This window comes from Pezoporus occidentalis, unplaced genomic scaffold (genome assembly GCF_034315485.1).
Source record: "Pezoporus occidentalis ecotype Australia unplaced genomic scaffold, CSIRO_AGI_Poc_V1 ctg15, whole genome shotgun sequence".
NCBI classification, from domain to species: domain Eukaryota; kingdom Metazoa; phylum Chordata; class Aves; order Psittaciformes; family Psittacidae; genus Pezoporus; species Pezoporus occidentalis.
In genome coordinates this window covers 5,174,314-5,194,536 of record NW_026913316.1, presented here as the reverse complement: position 1 = coordinate 5,194,536, position 20,223 = coordinate 5,174,314, and the positions used below count along the sequence as shown (strand labels likewise).

Sequence of the window (20,223 nt, the reverse complement as noted above, 5' to 3'; positions counted from 1 at the left end):
TTAGAGTATCTAGTATGAGCTTCCCCTGATGCAGCTTTGAACCATTCCCACACATCCTGTCACTGGGTACCAGGGAGGTTTCCAGTAAGTAGGAGTCACACATTTACTTCATTTTGTTTTACTATACAGGGTGATTTCTTAACTTAGGTTGCTTGCTCTTTAGGCGTGTTGTACTTTTCTTCCTGAGAATGAAAACTTCAGTGGTGGGAGCTGGAGCCTAGTCCATCTTGGCACATGGGGCCTCTACAGAGGGAGCAGTTTGTGTTCTGACTCGGTGCAGAAGTAGCATGATTCTGCTCTTTAAAGGCCTTGCTTTTCTTGCATTTAAAAATGTTTGTAATGAGGCATTAACCCTTAAAAGGCTTAACCCACTAGCCAGAAATCTATATCAAAAGACTGTTAAGGATCTATCATCGAAGTCTGGTAGCAACCAGATATGCCTTTCTATCTCTAAGGCAACAGGAGAAATTCAGGTGTGTGGTTCCTTGGTTTGCTCTGTATTTCTTCTTTCCCATCTATTGCAGTGATTTTCTACTACCCTGCATTTCTTTACTTTAGCTGCAATATCTTTCGTGGGCAGTGCTGCTATTTGCTACCATGGGAAAAATAATATCCATGTTATTCCTGCTATTTGCTTCACTGTTCTGTGTAGTCCCACTGTGACTGACCAGAGTGCTGTATTGGGCAATGTGTTGTTGCACTTCAGCAGGAGCAGAGTATGAGCGTATGTCTGTAGTTTAGGAGATGACAGTGGGAAGACTTACAACTGGGAGCTTCTCTGAGAAGCTCATGGATATCTTCCCCTGCATTGAGAAAAGAGCATTTTTTCCCTCTGCAGCAGCCTCAAACCTGGCTCTTGAGAGGCATCCAGCTTCAGTGAACTTTGTCTGGTGTTTCAGAGGGAAGCTTTCTGGTTTTATATAATAAAGATGTCCTCAGTTAAGAGACAGTCCTCATGACAACTGTGCTAGTTGTTTTAGGCTATTGACTTATATGAGTTATTGGACTAGAAAAGATGAGTAGGCAAAGATGTTGCAGAAAACAAATGTGCTAGTTTCCAAGCCACAGTATAATTTACCCAAGACAAACAATGTCATAAAGAGGAGAGAGTATCAGACTTGGGCGGCAAATTCTGTGGTACTGCTGCCCATTTGAAGGAGGAGGGGAATACTACAACCCAGGGATTGCTGAGATTTGTAAGTGTCAGAGCCCTAGGTGAAGGAACTATTTGCCGTCTTCCAGTAACAGAAAGTAGCATGAAAGCCTGTGATAAGTATTTGTGTAAAGCAGGCAATTCTGTGAAGCTATCTCTTCATGCAGACCTGGGTTTCAATAAAACAGTGCTGCTAATTAGTGAGGCTGAAATGAAAATCAAGACTTTTCTGATGCATCTGTCAAATTGATTGTATTAATAATGAGTGAATGCTTTTATAAATCAAAATACAAAGGAACAGAAAAACTCTTGAATTTTTATTAACAATAGCAGTTGGAAATTTCAAATTTCTTATATTCAGAAAGGCTTTTGCAAGAGAGCTTATCTGATGGCTTTCTTTTGATAAATCTTTTGTTTTATTACACTGCGGTGTATTTTGGGAGGGGGAGAAATTTTGGAAGAGCAAAGTATGAACAAAATCTCTACCTCAAACAGTCAAGACAATCTAAGGAAGAGAACTGAGCTGGGTATTTATTTTTACTTTTTGTGAGGTGGAGCATTCCCAATGCGGAGTTCTGCCATGTTGGCTGAAGGAGCTCTCTTTTGCATTCTGTACTGCTGCTAAAGAAGCTCTTCAGCTGCTTTTTGAGTTTACATATGCATATGTACATCCGTATGTATAATATATGTATATGTACACACACACACACAGAGTGAAATTAAACCCTAAAAGTTGCTGAGAGAAGCTGAAGCTTTGTCAGGATCAACTTCAGCAGTACGAAGACTAAAAGTCTGGGGATACTGTGGGACTGGTCTGGTATGATTGTCAGTCTTGTCCAGAGGTGCTGAGAGTTTGAAGTTAGTGTTGTACATTGAGGAGGGGTTCCTCTGGCTGATTTTATGCCTTTGGTCCATAGATACATACATTTTAGCCAATTTTTCTAAATGTACTTTGTAGTCAACGGAGAGAGCCCAGGTGTTCTAACAGTGGGCTTAACAGCATGGTGTAAGTTGGAAGGGGCCTCTTGAGATCATCTAGTCCAAATCCCGGCTTTCTCTGACCTCTTCTAGTTGTTTGCCATGGAATCATAGAATAGTTAAGGTTGGAAAGTACCTTAAGATCATCTAGTTCCAACCCCACTGCCATAGATAGGCAGGGACACCTCACACTAAACTGTGTCACCCAAGGCTCTGTCCAGCCTGGCTTTGAACACTGCCAGGGATGAAGCATTTACCACTTCTTTGGGCAACCCATTCCAGTGCCTCACCACCCTTACAAGTAAAGAACTTCTTCCTTATATCTAACCTGAATTTCCTCTGTTTTAGTTTGAACCCATTGGCCCTTGTCCTATCACTACAGTCCCTGATGAAGAGTCCCTCCCCAGCATCCCTATAGGCCCCTTTCAGATACTGGCAGGCTGCTATGAGGTCTCCACGCAGCCTTCCCTTCTCCAGGCTGAACAGCCCCAACTTCCTCAGCCTGTCTTCATACGGGAGGTGCTCCAGTCCCCTGATCATCCTCGTGGCCCTCCTCTGGACTTGTTCCAACAGTTCCATGTCCTTTTTATGTTGAGGACACCAGAACTGCACACAATACTCCAGGTGAGGTCTCACAAGAGCAGAGTAGAGGGGCAGGATCACCTCCTTCGACCTGCTGGTCATGCTCCTTTTGATGCAGCCCAGGATACGGTTGGCTTTCTGGGCTGCAGGCACACACTGCCTGCTCATGTTCATTTTCTCATCAACCAACACCCCCAAGTCCTTCTCCGCAGGACTGCTCTGAATCTCTTCTCTGCCCAACCTGTAGCTGTGCCTGGGATTGCTCCGACCCAGGTGTAGGACCTTGCACTTGGCATGGTTAAACTTCATGAGGTTGGCATCAGCCCTCCTCGCAAGCATGTCGAGGTCCCTCTGGATGGCATTCCTTCCCTCCAGCGTATCAAACGAACCACACAGCTTGGTGTCATCGGCAAACTTGCTGAGGGTGCACTCAATCCCACTGTCCATGTCACCGACAGGGGTGGTGAACAGGATTGGTCCCAACTGCATGTAAAGGGTGCCTAGTTTTGTTCACTGAGTGATGTGATGGAGCAGGGGCGTACGCTTCCCTGAGCTCTGTACTCATACCACATGTACACCACCTGTATACCACCTGTACACAAGGTATATGACTTTCTTTTTTCATACCCTGTAGCAGAGTTGTGGTCAGCTCTGTACATACCCTGTATGTCAGTTTGGTTTTGTGGGCAGTGTACTGCAGGCCTGTGTAACAATGTTGTGTATGGGGATGCTTGTACTGTCGTCTTCTTCCTACTGTTGCCAGTACCAGTTGGACAACCTTGGGGGTGGGAGAATGCAGATGAGACCTGTGTGTGGGTTCCATGCTTGGAGTACAGGTGTTTGTGGGTTAAAATACATAGTATGTAGGGAAGGCACTTTGGCTACACCTGGAGCCTACACCCTTTGGGAACAAATGTTCCCCTTCAGCAGCTCTGTAGTCTGAAGGTTAACTAAGATGTTTCTCATGTAACACATATCTAGTTAATCTTCAGTGCTGGTGATGTTCACTGTTTCATGCCTCTGTTAAGTAGTCTTGTAAGGCCTGAAACAACAGATTTCCTTTATGGCACCCTGAAAGAACAGGGAAGTAGCTCTTAATGTAGGTGGCTTGGCAAAATACTCTAGTCAAGTATTTGGCCTGCTACCCAGGCTTCGATATGTAATCTTTGGGTGCTGCCAAAATACCATTCTAATTAAGTTGACATAGTCTATGAAGCCTGGGTGGTATTACTTCAGCTTTCTTTCCTGTGCTTTCCAGTGCTGCATTTTGAAAGGGTTGAGGGAAGCTGTGACAATTGCAACCTCACTGGAGTCTTCATTAAGCTAGGATTTCAGTCACCTTGTGACCTTCAGGATCAAAGGAAGGAATACTCTCTTTCTTCCTCTCTCTCTCTCTCTGCAGGTGCAAGTTAATAGCAGTAAATAAATGTACACTAATGCACATGGAACATGTGATCAGTTGGCCAGACCTCAGCTTTCTGTTGAACATTAACACATTAACCCTTCTACAAAATATTAACCTATTCTGTAAGTGTATTTTCTGTTGTGTTTACACTTGGTTGGAAAAGCTATGCCCTGTTTGTCCCAGGGTGGTATACTTGCAAGTAGGTCAGCATACTTGCCTTTGAGATGTCAGCTTGAAACTGTTTTTCAAGGGCTGAAAAGCATAAAGGGGTAAGAAAGACTTGTTTTTTTCCTCATTTCCCATCCTGTATTCAAGAACAGAGCACCAGTAACATTATAGTTGTGTCCTGAAAGTTGGGTGCTGCTGCAGAACTGCCTGCTTCCTCCTAGCTGTAAGCTACCCCTGGATTTGGAGCTTGTGCATTGCATAATACCAGCAAATGCATCTGGGATTACAGAATGGTCTCTTTTCTCTGGGAAGAGATGGTTGTGATTTGTTAGTAAGGCAGTGTTAAAATACACGAGGTATCTATGGCATCAGTATCTCAAAACTGCAAGTAATTTTTTTTACAATTGACTGTACTCTGGTACTGCTGGTGCTTTGTTGCACAGGAGTGAATGTGAGTGCAGCCTCCAGATTGCATACTCCAAGCTGGAACGGCACAAACTTTATGTTCCAGTTGATCAAGGGTCTATTTATTGCCTTAGGTTTCTTTGGAATCCCCTTTGCACTTCTTGCACCTCTTTACTATCTCCCTCTTGAATAGACAAGACTTTGTCTCAAGAGCAACACAGTATTGCCTCCTTGCAGTCTTTGCAACTAGAAGCAGAGTTGGCCATCATCTGCTTGTTGGGGTTGATGTAGTCCAAAGCTTGCTTATATGGTTGAGTTAGTCATGTCTTTAATGAGTTATCACTTCCCAGCTATACTACGGTAACTCCTACCCTGCTGTGCATGAAAGATAAAATGGGTTTGCTTATTTATTTTTACTACTTACTGCTATTACTTACTCCTTTGCTGCATTTCAGCTGATATTGTGGTGTCTTTATGTTAATTTTTTGAAAACTTGAATTCCTTAGAATAAACCATATTTGGGAATACGTCACCGTAAAATTCTTTGAAGGGTGCCTTAATGTATTGTTGCCATTGGGGAATGTGTCTCTGCTCATAGCATGTGATTTTTTCAGAGGCTAAGCAGAAAGGCTTTCTTTCAAGTGTTCTAGCCATGTGAACAAGAGGCATATTGAGAATAACCTGTGCACTTAAGTGTACCTCTTGTGGTATCTCAAAAAGATACCGTCTCAGTGAGTAGCCTGCTGTTTGAATTAAAATGTCTAAACCTGCCTTCCAGCTTCAACCGTTTATATGGTATTTGACAATGTAAATAAACCAGTGCTTATTCATAAGCATAAATTATAGATAACTGTAAAAGCCTCTGTTGATTGATTTGCTTTAAAAACTTGAACCTCGCTGTCTAAGTAGAAGCATTTGATAATCCTAGTTAATAACTCTCCAAAAAAAAGCTTGTACTAAGAGGACAGCAGTGACACATGTACACTTACTGTGTTAACTATTGGTATTAAACCTTGTAAATCATCAAAATGAAAAACCTGTCCAACATCCTTGTTCCACAATGATTAATTTAATTTTTTTTTAATCCAGGAAAAGTACTTTAACGCACCTGAAAATTTTGAAGGGCAGGAGAGACGTAAGGAGCACTGAGGGTGGTATTGATAGATACTTGCCTATATCTTTCTGTGCACGAGTGTGGATGTTAGTTTTGATGTCAGTCCTATGGATGGTGCTCTGTGGCAAGTACTGTGTTACAAAACCCAGTGTATTTGGTGAGAAGCTTTACTGAGACCCCCTGCCTGAATCTTACCAGGAAGGCAACTTCCTTGTAAAAAGCATCCAGACAAAGAAAAATAGGTTGTGAATAACTGTAATGATTGAGGAATGGATCATTTGGATAAAACAGACCTAAAATGCTTGAAAAACTGATCAGTGGGTCATGTGACAAAAATTGCCGTGTGTTCTCTTGTTTGTTTGTTTGGGTTTTTTTTTAATATATATCTTTGTCTTCTGCATCAGTCAGAAAGGGAGGAAAGGCTTCTGCATGCTCCAGAAGATTCTCCTCCAAAATGAAGGAGTATTGTAGATAAAGCTGTTGTTTCCACCAGCATCTGTAATGATCTGACTTTCTTCAATAAAAAAGCATTGTACAGAGGGTGAGGAACTTCCTCCATTGGTATAGGAGTTGAGTGGGAGAATGTCTTGTGTGTAGCTTAGTCTCTGGTCTGGGGGTCTTGAGCCACCCCTGTGCACAGGGAAGGATGGTTCAGACCAGTAGCAGGTTGAAAGCACAAAGGCTTGTTAGTGTGTTGGATGCAAAAAGCAATGTTTTGGTATGTACATAACAAAGGCAGATTTTTACTTGAGTAGGTACCACAAGGGAAAAGTGCCTTCTAGAAAATGCAACTTTATATTTTGTTTGGAGACTTACCTAAATGTTTAACTTGTGTGAGATGCCTGGAAAGCAGTAATTCTCATGGATATGCAGTAGGAAAGGTTTGCCAGCTCCTAATGGCAGTAAACAAAGAAAATGGAAGTTCACAGGTTGCCTCTGCCGATGTACTAGTTTGCTGCTGCTGGAAAGGGGTGATCCTGTTCCCTTCCCCTCTTGCTCATGCTCTCCTGCCATTCACATTGTGCCAGCTGAGCTGCTTGTCAGATGTAAGTTCATTGCACTTGCTTCCTTAGCAGAAAACTAACCCAGCAAAACAAACAAGGTAATTAACAGAAGCTGAACTCATTAAGGACCATACATGGCACGAAAGGGAGAAGGAGGGAATGCCATGAAGTTGCTGGGAGGAAGTGGAGGAAGAAAGCAGAGCAAGGGCTGATGAAGAGAGTGGGATGTCTGTCCTGTTCTTGGCAGTAACAAGCTATTAAATCATCTTAACTGTTGTATAACTTCACTCTAAGTCTTCAGGTTAGATAATAAAAGCCTAAAATAACAGAAGGAAATAATTATTTAGACTGCTTCCCAAACTGCTTACAAAACTTTGGATTCTGTGTTATGAGAAATGAGACTAGATTGTGGAGAAAAAAAAAATGCAAGAAAATGACAACACAGAGGATAGAAGCAGTATTTTTTGTTTTTGTTTTTTTTTTTCTGGAAGTGAACGTAGTGGGGAAGGGTATATACAGAATTGGAGACTATTAAGCATGGCATTTTCAGCTGAAGTTGTCCTTGGGCTGCCTCACTGTGTCTTTTGTCCCAGTCAGGTGTCTGTGGACCTGCCCTACTTCTGTATATGGCTTGATGGTGGGATTGTCTACTGTATACTGCATAGTTCTTTATTTTAGTTTCTGTCTAATTAACATTTCATTTAGACTCGAGTACATTCTGTTTAGTTGTCAAAGCGCCTCCTTCAAAGCTATGGATTTAGCTATTAAGAGGCAGAAGAGGATTTCCAGTGATCGGGGCAGATAGTGAAGCTACAGAGTTTCATAAATATTTCCAAAATTCGTTATAGCATTTATTTATTTCATTTTTTTTTTTTTTTTAACTGGAATACTTCCTTCAGGGACAAGGGAAAAAAATCCCTACTTAAGTGGGCTAGGTGCAAAGTAACTGTTTTTCTTCCAGGACTGTTTCTTTGCTGTCAGTGAAGCTGCTCTGTCAGGAGCTGAACATGAATTCACAGGCTATGAGTCTCGAGAAGCCTTTTCAGAATTTTAGGCAGCTTCAGGAAACAAAAAAATGCTGAACTGCATGTATTTTATTTAATTTTATTTGGCAAGACTTGAAGTGGGATGGCATCAGCTCTTCTGTGCTTCTTCTGAAGTATATCTGTTTTGGCTTTCAAAAGCCTCAATTGCTGTTGCCAAGATTCTTCATTTTCTGGCAAAATTACAATGGCAAATGGCTTCCTTTACAAGGTGTAATATTTAGACTAACAGCTTTGCAATTAAGAATGGCAAAGAGAATTATATTCCCTTTTTTTATAAGACCAGATTTTTTAGTAAGGAATCGTGGGAGTGTTTGGACGTAACTGAAGTGCTTTTGATTGATTTATATTTTGAACAGTGCTTTTCATTTTAGTGTGCAACACTCAGTTGAAATTTTAAGTAGAACAATGCTTTGTTTTCAAAGATGTTCAAAGTATGACTCTAGTTAGGCAGCTCCTCTATATCATAGACTTGCAAATGCCTTTTGGGGTAGTATGTGTAACACAGTGTGGGTGCACATACCAACTCATGCAAGGGAAGAGGGAAGAAATTGGGAAATGTGAAAGTGTTCTTGAATGTTACCTATTGCTAATATCAGTAGGCCATCAGGATGTCAATGATCATTGAGTCTTTTGTGGTTAGGGAGTGATGGTGTTTTGGAGGCAAAATAACTTGTTTGAAGGGAGGCTGCCCAAGTACTAGTTTTCAGAATGGAAAACTGGAGACTTTGAATGTGGGGAGGGATGTTTACAGCTGGAGAGAGAAGCAAGCATGTGTTTGGAGTAAGTAAAATGGGGAAATGGACAATAAAAGGTTTGAGATGATGAATCCCGTTCTCTTGAGCCAAACAGAGCAATACTATGTTGTTCTTTGCACAGGAAGCTGCCAGTATTGGCTTGAGGTCGGAGTCTTTAGGTTGTATTGTTTGGCAGCCTGCACTAATGAACGTTTGAGTCCTGCTGACCAAAGGATCACCTTGGGAGTGGAGGGCATCCTCCATCTTGTAAACTGACATAGGTTCTACCTGAAACCACCACCAAAAGAGGGGAGATCACTTTAGAAATCCTTCTACATACTTATTTCTAGAGGTATGATGGAGTCTGGTGGCAAACATGAGTGCTGCCAAGGGTGCTTTAGGATCTTGGTCCAGCCAGCTAGGCTCCCTGGTCCAGCCAGCTAGGGTATCTGGTGGCACTTTATTTCCAGCCCAGGTGGTTAGGCTTCCTTCTTGTAAGAAGTTGTGTAGGTCTTGTCCTTGCGTGGAAAAGAACATCTGGATCCTGTGATTTAAATGCAGCTGGGGATACTGTTAGCTGTCAGGTCTTTCAGTTACAGAAAATTCGCTGGCATGCTTTCTGCTGCTCACATCCAAATCTTATTTCCATTGTAACTATGGCAATAGGAGCAGACTGGTAAGAAAGCATAAGTCTATGTGTCCTCATGCCCTTGTGTTGGTGTAGGATTGATAGATGCATCCATTTACTTTATCTTGAAGCCATGCTTCAATGATATGTTCATATACATACATTATATATATATGTATATATATATATATAGGTCTATAGGTCTTCAGAAAAAAACAAAACACTTTCCTAGATGCTATGAATAGTGGGGAACCTGGAGCCAGGTGGGTGGACAGTTGAGATCTTGGAGATGTTTCTTTGTGTGGGCCAACAAGACAGTTGTTTTTTTTTCCCCTTGTTCTTCATGGTGTTAAATTGTAAGCCCAGTAGAGTTGACCCAGGCATTCCTGAAGGTGACTTAGGGGAGACTGTTGTATGAACTCAGTTCCTCTAAGACTTTGTTCTAATTTTTCATAAAAATGCAGGTTTGGTCAGCTAAGCCTCGTGCTATAATGTGAGGAGAAAGGAAGTGGTGACACCGACTGTCTGAGAGAGTAAAAGATAGATAAAAGAGAGGAAAAGGTTTTTAACCTGTGTGTTAAATCTGAGGTCTTCAGGTAGGTCAAAATCTAAGGCTATATTGAAGCCTTCTACTGCCTCGCTCTTCCACAGCTGTTCAGTTACAGAAAGCAGAACATTATGGAAGAAAAATAATGAAATACCTAGGACTTGAAAGGGAATAGCGTTAAAAAGTTAGTGAGCTACCTTTCATAAAAGAACACAGCTCCAGTTTTCAAGAGCTCTGGAGCTTGTCTTGCATCTCTGCCAGGTTATATTATTTTCTGGGTGTTTTTTTCCCCTCCCTCCTCCTGTTCCTAACTAATCTGCAAGTGATTGCGTTTTAAAAATTATTTTTCTCTTGAATTTAAAGACTTTGACAGATGGCACATGTAGAACCTGGAAAACTTCCTGAATTGGCAGAGTGACCATACCCCTGCCATCTTCCTACTGCAGTATCTGTAGGTGCGTAGGCTGTGTGTGCTTCCAGAGTGCTGGGTGAGATACTGTTTCCTCTGCTGGGAATATGCAGAGAGCAAAGTGATAAATCAAAAAAGCATACCTGGTGACAGGCTTAATTTGCTGTTAATAGATAACTTAATCTACTGGTTAGGTGGGTAATTTGCTTGTGACTAAAAACAACTCATTCAGAGCAGTGGTAGTGTCTAGGGAGCGTACCTGCAACGTTTTCCATGCAGGATGAATATCAGTCTTTGTTTAGATGATGTGAGCTGGTTTAACACTTAAGAGGCTGAGACATCAATGCTATCCCTCACAGTAGACCATTCTTTAGGAATGAGAATATCATACCAAAAGCAATCGTATGACCTATGAAACTTGGTTTATTGTGACTGTCCTTCATTCAGAGACTGTCCAGGGAAGACCTCTCAAGCCAATAAAAGCACATGAAGTCACTTGGTTTTGAATGTGCATAGGCTGTCTGGCTCAGTGCTTCACAACAGTTGTTCTTGCCACTGAATGTCCTGAGTTTTGTAACAGTGATCAACTACATAGCTTGTTTTATGTTTGCAGTCCTTTGGAGTTGCCCTTCCCCATCTAAGGTGTTTCGGGATAAGGGCAGTAACTTGGTTCTTAAATGTCTCTTTGATTTGTGCTGTTTAACTTGCACGTGGAAAGGGCAAGCAAATTTGCATGTGGTTATGGTCTCTGAAGATAACTGGCATGGTAAAAATCATGTTTAAAGACAAGACCAAAGAGAGTTGATTTACTCTTTCTTTTTAAATCTTAATTTTTATCTGCTGAATGCATGAATTGGCATAGAGTTCTGTCCCTGTAAAACTTATTACTTGTTGATGTGGTACAGCAGAACCTTAGATCTTAAAGGTGAGCAAAGGCTTTTTTGTATTCCTAGGGTAGGAGTACTTTGATAAACTGCTTTTAGACAGACAAAAGAGATGCGATCTTAAATCAGTGTTAATGTGTGACTGACCAGGAATGATATCATCTAGAGATTATTGCTTTCCTCTGTTTCTGGGGTGTTAACAAATGAATACTCAAGAATGTAGCAGTGAAGCAAATGGGTCTTGATAAATTATGCAGTCCTGACTCCAGCTATTGTTTGAGGTAATTTATGATCTTCCATTGGCGTAATGGGGCTGTGGCATAAACTGCAGCACGCCCTGGAGTAGACAAATTGGTCTGGTGTTGTTTAGGAACATATTTAATCTGTCTTGCTATAAGTGAATCGGTGCCTTTTGCTTGAAACATCAAGAGGCCGACCACTATTGTGATATTCAGTCCTAAATAACCTACAGTTAAATTTACAGCTGCGCCTGTTCTTGTTCTCTAAATACTGAAAACATAATAAACAGAAAACTGTTGCAGTGTAAGGCTGAATTCTTTTCCCTTATACCTGTAACTAAACTTTCTTCTAATCTTGGTGGATTTACAGGCCAATAATACAGTTCTCTTTGTTTATTGATGCATTGTACCAACTTCAGAGCATCTATTCCAGTGGCTTGCCTAATTTCACTGTAGATGTACTTGCAGTAAACTCTATTCCCCAAAATTAAGTTCTTTTTTTACTTTTTTTTTTTCTTTTGCACGAATCATCCAAGAGAAGAGTTTTCCGTGAATCTGCGCTTAATTCTCCCAGAGCAAGCTGGCTGGCTGAGGCAAATCTAGCACTGCAAATGAGATATTTACATCTGTTTTAAAAGCTTACTACAAACTTTTAGATGTGGAGTTAGATGGCTGTAGACTGCTGTTTGTATGCTTTAAAGACTAGGAACAATACCAGTTGGGTATTGTGCCTACAGAGTTAGGTGTTTGAGGTGATCTTCCCCCCCAGTATAAATCCTTTCAGACTTGGTATTAAACTTAAATGCTGTAGAAGAAAGTGTCTAGAACAAACAACTTGATTTATTCAGATTGGGTTAAATAGATTTTCAAACTTGATGTTGCCAAACCAGTTTCCTCCCAAGGTAATTGGCTATATGACTTGATCCCAGAAAGCTGCTACTTCAGGAAAACAACAGAAGCCCAGTAACTTCTTCCTGGAAAGAAGCTCCCAAAAGTTTGCCTGCCTTTCTCATAGAGGAGGTGGCTGCCATACTTCAGATGAACTTATCCTGGAACTAGGTGAAATATAGCTTCCTTAAGGAGTGCATGGTCTCTGTGGACCATGGGCTGGAACTCCTCCAGGAGCAGTTTTTCCAAGATGTCTTTTACCCTTGTCCATGACTTAACTGTCCTAGAAGTCTTGCTGGGAGCTTTAGTTTGGTGACAGTTCATGCGTACTAGAGAGCCTGTTTAAAACTCAACTTTTGTTTTGCGTATGGGATTGATAATTAACAATGAACAAGACAGGAGCTCACTTGTGGTAGGAGTGGAAGTTGCAGCTGTGCTTTGCTGTCGGCTGTCTCTCTCCCTGTGCCATCCTTTTTTCACCCGCTTGGAGGTGGCATGACGTGGCTTGTACGCAGGGATGCCTCATTCTGAATGCCACTGGTTGGGAGAAATGCTGGAACCAGCAAATAGTGCTTTCTTTATTTATATGGTTTGGTTTAGTTTTGTTTCCTTGTTTGGAAGCAGCACTTAATTTTATTGACATTGGATTAATACTGCATTCTCTTTTGTCACTTTTAGTTCTTTAGCCATATCCACCTGCAACAGATTCCTTTTCAAGCTCTATTTGATCATGGAAGTGATGCTTAAAAGAAACGCTTCTTACTCTGTGAAGTTGCTGCTAATAATCACTCAGAAATGCAAGACTTAAATGCAGATTTGCATGGAACACCCTATTTCATATATTGCATTAGAATAAAGCTGTGAGAGAAAAGGCAGGCAGGAAAGGGTGAAGTTGTGCAATTAGGTGTTGAAGCCTAGTGCTGCATGATGATATCTATTTTATGGGTCTTTTCCAACCTGAATGATTCAATGATAAATGGTTGGCATACTAATTAACTCCCAGATTTCAGTGTTTCCTTTCTGCACTTGATAACATATCCTCAGTTGGAGAGAGCCAGTCTTCAAACCGTTAGGGTCTAGATGTGAAGAGAGGCTTTCTTTTTTCCTTTTTTTTTCCTGGATTGTGGAAATAAAGGACGAGCCATTCAGCATGAGAGTAGTCATTGAATGAAATACCCATTTGAAAGTGTTTGGTAGGATACAGACAGCAAACGTGCAGATTTGCTACTCCAAGTTGATGCAAATCCTCGTCACCTCATCTTGCTCTTCTCGGTCTTTCCCCTCCAACTGTTTTCAACAATAAGTTGATGAAATGTCTTCAGTATGGTTTCTGACAGTTTGTTTGTACTCCGCAGGTCCTGTGAAGCAGTAGATGTAATTTGAAGAAAACTTGAAGGAACAAATGGCTTTAGCTGGCTGCCCAGACTCCTTTTTACATCTTCCTTATCGGATAGTAAGTTATGAAACTGCATGTTCCTGTCAGTTTGTACCATCATATTGCTGTGTGCCAATGATTGATTGTGCATTCAAACTTTTCATCAAACTGCTAATAGCTGTCTGGCAATTCTCTGGGTTTTGTGAATGTTTAGGAACAGAGCCTCTGTTACCATCCTGTATTCAAGACCTGCTGCTGAAAAAATTGGGTCACTAATACATACTGATTTAATGTTTGATATCTGTGCTCAAAATGACCAGGTCATATCTGGGAGAAGGCACTTGTGTACAAAAACGACAAAAAAGCAGGCTTTAATTCCAGTGAAATGCCTTGCACCAAAAAGTATCAGTGTTTGCTGAACACTGTATTTGTAGGAACAAAGGCAGAGATTTTTACACTTGGGTAGATCCTATGTTTGTTGAGTCATTATGCTGTATCTAAGCAGCCAATATGGCATATTACAAAGAATATATTAAAAAAAAAAATCAGCTCAAATCGAAGGTGTTAGGCAGAAATGCACTGTTGAAGTTCTCGTATGTTGTTTTTTCGCAGGCAATTTTGGTTGACGCAATGCACGCTTTGTATTCTTTATGGAACTGCAAATTTGTTATTTTGGACATGACCTGGTTTTTGCCCTTTTTTTCCTCTTGTTTTCATAGTGTGCTCACCACTGTAAGGATTCAGTTATGATTTTGAGCCCTGCAGATAAATAATTAAACAGAGTATCATGTGACACAGAAATCTTTTTCTCCCAGGAGAAGCATTACTAGTAGTGATTGCTACTGTCATACTAGTCATTTGAAAGGAAAGCAAAAAACCAAACAACACCAGCAGCAAACTCCCCAGCAAACCTCTGTAGGCTTTATACATTTGTTTCATAACATGCTGATTTACAGTTTTATTCCCCAACAGGAATCTTTGAATTAAACGACTAATGTTAGTGTGTGCCGAGTTGTCAGTTGAATGTACCTGAATGCTTTTCCTGATAACAAAAAAAAAAATATAACAGTTCCTTTGTAACTGTTTTTGCAGCTATAAAAATGGAATGGAATTTGAGTAATCAGGTGTTACTATACCTGGATCTTATGATTTTAAAAGAACATGTGAATAGATTTGTCTGGACTTCATAATTTTGATGCTTTGAAATTATGCTTCCAATTCATTTAGAGCATTATCTGAGTCATGATATGAAGCTGAGAGAGAGGAGAGCTATGTAAAAGAAACTTGACATTGTAGGCAGTCATTTTTGAGCTGCAAGTTCTCACTTTCACATGAAAATAGTGTCTTTAGTGGTTCATAATCAGTAAGAATGCAAATTTTCCTGGTGGTACTTCTTGCTCTTACAGCCCCTGTTGATAATGTTCTTTAGTCTGGAGCAATGAAAAGACTATAAAGTATCAAAGAAACATAGGTAACTTAATAAAGGGTCACTTTCCCACTGTCTTAATTATTTTTGGTCATACCTTACTGTGTTAACTATCCTAAGTGCTTATAACCAGCTTAAAGACTAGCTTTGGAAGCCCATCCACAACTACTGTGCCTTCTATCAGAAGTGAAGTTTGCATGAAAAAAATCCTGAACATCTGTTTTTCCACCCCTACTAAATCTGACTTGGAAGCTTTCATCAACTTGTCTTTCAAATTTGGCTGCAGTGCCAGTATTGTGTTGGTAAAGGGCTGAAAGAAGGTTAAACTAAATATGCTCTAGATTAGTGTGTGAAGAAGTATTCTATTTTTTTCTAGTACATTTTGCTGACTTAATCTGAATGGAAGGTTAGAGAGAATATTCTTCCAGAGCCCACGAGGTTGGGACCTTAATGTTATAACTTAAGTGTTCAGGATAAAATGATGGGTTCAGCTGGGGACTGCATTCAAAGCAGACAGCAAGAGAAATGACAACCTGGATAAGTGAAGTACAGAATATCCTTAAGGATGCCTTGTTGCCAGCTCCTTTCTACCCCATCTTTTTGATGTTTTTGGGGAGTCAGGCAAGATTTCCAGCTTTTCTTAGTGGGCTCTGCCTTGCAATGTTTGCTACTTTGAGAAGCTTTCAGGTCTTGTTTAAGAGCCATTTTTTATTATGTATTTGTGTTGTGTTTTTTTTTTTTTGCTTTCTCAGGAGTTAGCACACAAACCAGTCACACTGAGTGCATTCTCCTAGAAACAATCTCTAGCTTTGTGGAAAAAAATCAATACTACCTTTTAGTGGCTTTCAGGAGCCCTTTCCAAATTCTCAAACTCTTCAATAAAAATCCGGCAGTGAGAATTGGCAGTGTTTATCTTCTGTTCCTGGAAATTCAGAACATAGTCCCAGAATTTCTCAGAAAAAAAATGGGATGATTTACTGTGTTTCCGTTCTTTTGCAATCTGTAGTCACAACAGTATTTATGCGCAGTGACTTTAACTCGGGGGGGAAGATTTAGTTCTTTAACCCTTTGCATGAATCGCACAAGTCTCAACGACATAAATAACAAAAGGATATGGGGTTTATTTCTCTCAGTTTCTGAAGATGAAACACTGGGCATGCGGCAGTGTTCTGTTCATCTATTTTCTGCCTTCTGTTTATTTTCTCATAAGCAAGATGCAGGCATCACTTTAGTAATAATTAATAGAGTTTGTTCTGAGAGAGCTGAATTCTTATTAGAGAAGAGACTTGTTCACATCATACTCATCATCTGACTTGGCATGAAATGCACTACAAGCACTTGGTCATAAAATAGGGACAAAATGGAAATTGCTTTCCCTTACATGTACAGAGCTGTGGATTTCAGGATTGCTGATAGTCCTCTTGAACAGAGGACTATTAGAGACCAGAACATTGCACATCATACTTGAAGCTTTGTGCCCTTCAAGAGTAGGGAATATCTAACAGGATTAACCATTTAGAGGCCAGCTACTGTAATAGCCTTCTTTAATGATGTCAGATTTGTGGATGTGAAGATGAGGTGCTGCTGTTACTACAACAGTCACATTTCTTTGCCTTCAGCTGGAGCACCCGCTAGGCACAGGTTCTCCGGGTTTTACTATGGCAGCTTTCATCCTCGTTTTCCATAAAACGATACACTAAGTTAGAAGACCCCTTGGAGGTTGCCTGATCCAAGTCCATGTCATATTGAGGTTATAATTATTTTCCAAGGGGTGCTTTGTCTTGGTGAGTGTGGGTTTTTGGGAGACTTGGATGTTGCATTTAATGGGTTATTTGCTTTGGTTGGGCAGTTAGAGAGGGTTTCTGGTTTAGCAAAGTTAAAAAAAAAAGCTTATCTCTAATTCAGAGTTATCTTGGTGGGATGCTGTAATCCTCATCCCTATGAAATCCAGATTCTTTCTTTGTGACTCTTATCTCTGCCTCATTGGAATTGAACAGTCAGTTCAGTTCAGTGTTATGCTGCTGTCCGTGTTTGTCTTTTGACAAATGTCTTTTGTCCTAAAAAACACAGCATGAAAAAAATGAATTGCAGAATATGTCCAAGTAGACAGAAAACCTGTGTGGGAAGGGCTGTCAAGACCTACGTTTTGGCCCTCATTGTCTGCCTGTCACTGTTTGAAATTCTTTATTCATATAGCTATTGACAATTCCTTATCGAGACTATGGAGATCTTTCTTACGACTTGTGGGTTGGCCCTGGTTGGATGCCAGGTACCGACCAAAGCTGCTCTATCACTGCCCTTCTCCACTGGACAGAAGAGGAAAAATACAGTGAAAGGCTTATGGGTGGTTGGGGTAAGGATAGGGAGAAATCACTCACCAATTACCATCATGGGCAAAACAGACTCAACTTGGTAAAGTTAATTTATTACCAATTAAAATCATGATAGGGTAATGAGAAATAAACCCAAAACTTAAAAGCATCTTCCCTCCATCTCTTTCTTTTTCCTGGGCTTAACTTTACTCCTGATGTTCTCTACCTCCTCCCACTCTAGCAGTGCAGGAAGACGGGAAATGGGGGTTAAGGTCAGTTCATCACACGTTGTCTCTGCTGCTCCTTCCTCCTCAAGATGCGGACTCCTCATGCTCTTTCTCTGCTCCAAAGTGAGGTCCCTCCCACAGCAGACAGCCCATTACCAACTTCTCCAGTGTGAGCAGTTCTTCATGAACTGCTTCAGTGTGGGTCCCTTCCATGGGTGCAGCTCTTCAGGAACAGACTGTTCCAGCGTGGGTCCCTTCCATGGGTGCATCCTTTGGGAACAGACTGTTCCAGCATGGGTTTCTTCCATGGGTGCAGCTCTTCAGGAACAGACTGCTCCAGCATGGGTACCTTCCATGGGATGCAGTCCTTCAGGAGCGGACCACTCCAGTGTGGGTCCCTTCCATGTGTGAAGCCCTTCAGGAACAGATTGCTCCAGTGTGGGTTCCCCACAGGGTCACAAGTCCTTCAGCAAACCTGCTCCAGCGTGGGCTCCTCTCTCCACAGGGCCACCGGTTCTGCCAGGAGTCTGCTCCAGTGCAGGCTTCCCACGGGGTCATAGCATCCTCTGAGCATCCCTCTGCTCCAGCATGGGGCCCTCCATGGCCTGCAGGGGAACCTCTGCTCTGGCACCTGGAGCATCTGCACCTGTCCTGCACTGACATCGGTGTCTGCAGAGCTGCTTCTCTCACGTATTCGCACTCTTGTCTCCAGCTGCAGTTGTTCCTGTGCAGTAACTTCTTTCCCTGGGCCTGAAGTTTGGGTTTTCCATACTGCCCTGTTAGTATGAAAGGACCAGCGTGCACAAGCAGGCTTTTAAAGTCCTTGGTCATAGCTTGGTGAAAAAAAAGCATTAAAAGCATTATTGCATCATGTCATTCTTCTACATATTGTATGAAGAAACGAAGCTGAAGTGTTGCTACTGCCAATGTAGGAAGTCATCAGATTTGTGAAATACGGTGTCAGTCAACAGATACTTTGTTGATGATGTTCTTGTTTTAACAGTTTACATGTATGTGGTGTAGAGGGTTGACGGACTGCAGCAGACAAAGTACAGAGCAGTTGAGAACATTAGTGAATGTTTTTTCAAGACATGTTGCCTCCAATGTGAAATTATGAAATCTGTCTCCCTGATTGTATACTGCAAATGCTTTTTACAGATAGAGTTGATGCTGCTTGATAGTTTTTGTTGAAGAGCAACTGGAGCTGGATTTCTAGCTACTCTCTTTCTTGGAAATAAATCTGCTTAAAAAAGCATTCCAAAAGCAGTTGTTTTCACTAACATAGAAATAAAAATACGTTGCTTACCTCTTAAAGAGGCCATTGGAAGTGCACTTGCCCCCCACCTGTCATGTTCCATCAGAATATTGTATATGAAGCAGAGTAATGTCAAATTTGTATTTCACACTATGCTTTTATAGAATTCATTAAGTTTCTTTTCTTACAAGAGATACCCATCAGTTACTTGTTTTGCTGTACCAGTTTACCTTCCTGCAGTTCCAATTGAAAGCCTGTACTTAACTATTTGCACTTCTTTTGTATTCTACTTTACACAGAAGTTGGTTGGCAACGCATGAAGCTTTTTGGGAGGTGAATGGGAGCAAGAAATTTCAAGTGACTTGGTCCATGTTTTTCAATCATATAATCAACCCCAAAAAAAGGACTCAAACCACTCTAGTGTTCAGTTGTACCATTTACTACTTACATTATTGCTAACAGTGGTGAGGAAACAATGTAGATGTTGCAAATCAAGTGAGCAAATGTAAGTAAAGAAGCTTAATTTTGCATCTTCCTAGTAATATTTTCATGCTTGAACAGTAGACTGAGCCTGTCTTTAAATCTTGTCATGTCATTATATTCAAGCAGTCTCTTAAATGTGTCCCTTGATTTAGCTCCAGTTTTCATACATGTTTAAATCTCAAGTTTACCACTGGTTTTGCTTGAGATAGGGCTGAGGGGGCATCTAGTCAATGTATATAAATACCTGAAAAGAGGATGCACTGAGGATGTTACCAAGCTCTTCTCGGTGGTGCCCAGTGAGAGGACCTGAGGCAATGGGCATAAGCTGAAACACAGGAGATTCCCTCTAAACATCAAGCAACGCTTTCACTGTGAGGATGACTGAGCACTGACACAGGCTGCCCAGGGAGGTGGTGGAATCTCCACCCATGGAATACTCCAAAGCCATCTGGACATGGTCGCAGGCAACTGGCTGTAGGTTGTAAATGGCCCTACTTGAACAGAGAGGTGGACCAGATAACCTCCAGAGGTCCCCTCCAACCTTCACTGATCCTGTGGGAAATCAAAAGTGGTGGATCTCTTTAAGTTCTGACTCGCATGCAACTTTTAAGATGCCACTTCCAGATTGTAAAAACACCCACATTGATAAAAACAGATCGTTTTCTGGTGTTTTCTCAGAAAACTCCATGAGACCATTCTGAAGTAATGTTAACAGTTTAGCAGACTATAGCACCAAACTAAATCCTGTGTATCTTTTTTTCCTACAATGGGATCTTTTCCAAATGAGTAAATATTTAACAAGCTGTTTACCAACTGGTTATTTTGGAGAACTACCAGTATGCGTATCTTCGTGTTAGTAACAGCTCTCACTTAACAGAAGAGAGAAGTTGTGCACCAGTCCTGAGATGGTTTTGTACTTCAAACATCAGTGTATATGTTGGAGAACAGAAACCTGAAATAT

The 20,223-nt window shown here is 41.1% G+C and overlaps 1 protein-coding gene across 5 annotated transcripts in view; it reads left to right on the top strand.

The window, feature by feature from the left end:
* GRB10 (growth factor receptor bound protein 10) overlaps window positions 1-20,223 on the top strand; it is a 147,492-nt gene that overhangs the window by 25,999 nt on the left and 101,270 nt on the right. For 3 of the 5 annotated variants that reach the window (XR_009963260.1, XM_062610913.1, XM_062610914.1), the window contains exon 2: window positions 13,540-13,637. The exons of 1 other annotated variant lie outside the window; for it this stretch is intronic. Coding sequence is in view for 3 of the 4 variants with exons in the window: in XM_062610913.1 (XP_062466897.1) it covers window positions 13,587-13,637 (51 nt within the window). In the remaining variant the exon portion in view is untranslated. Of the gene's footprint in view, window positions 1-6,326; window positions 6,347-13,539; window positions 13,638-20,223 lie in introns of those variants that run through there. One more of the 5 variants, XM_062610915.1, reaches the window with a different exon arrangement.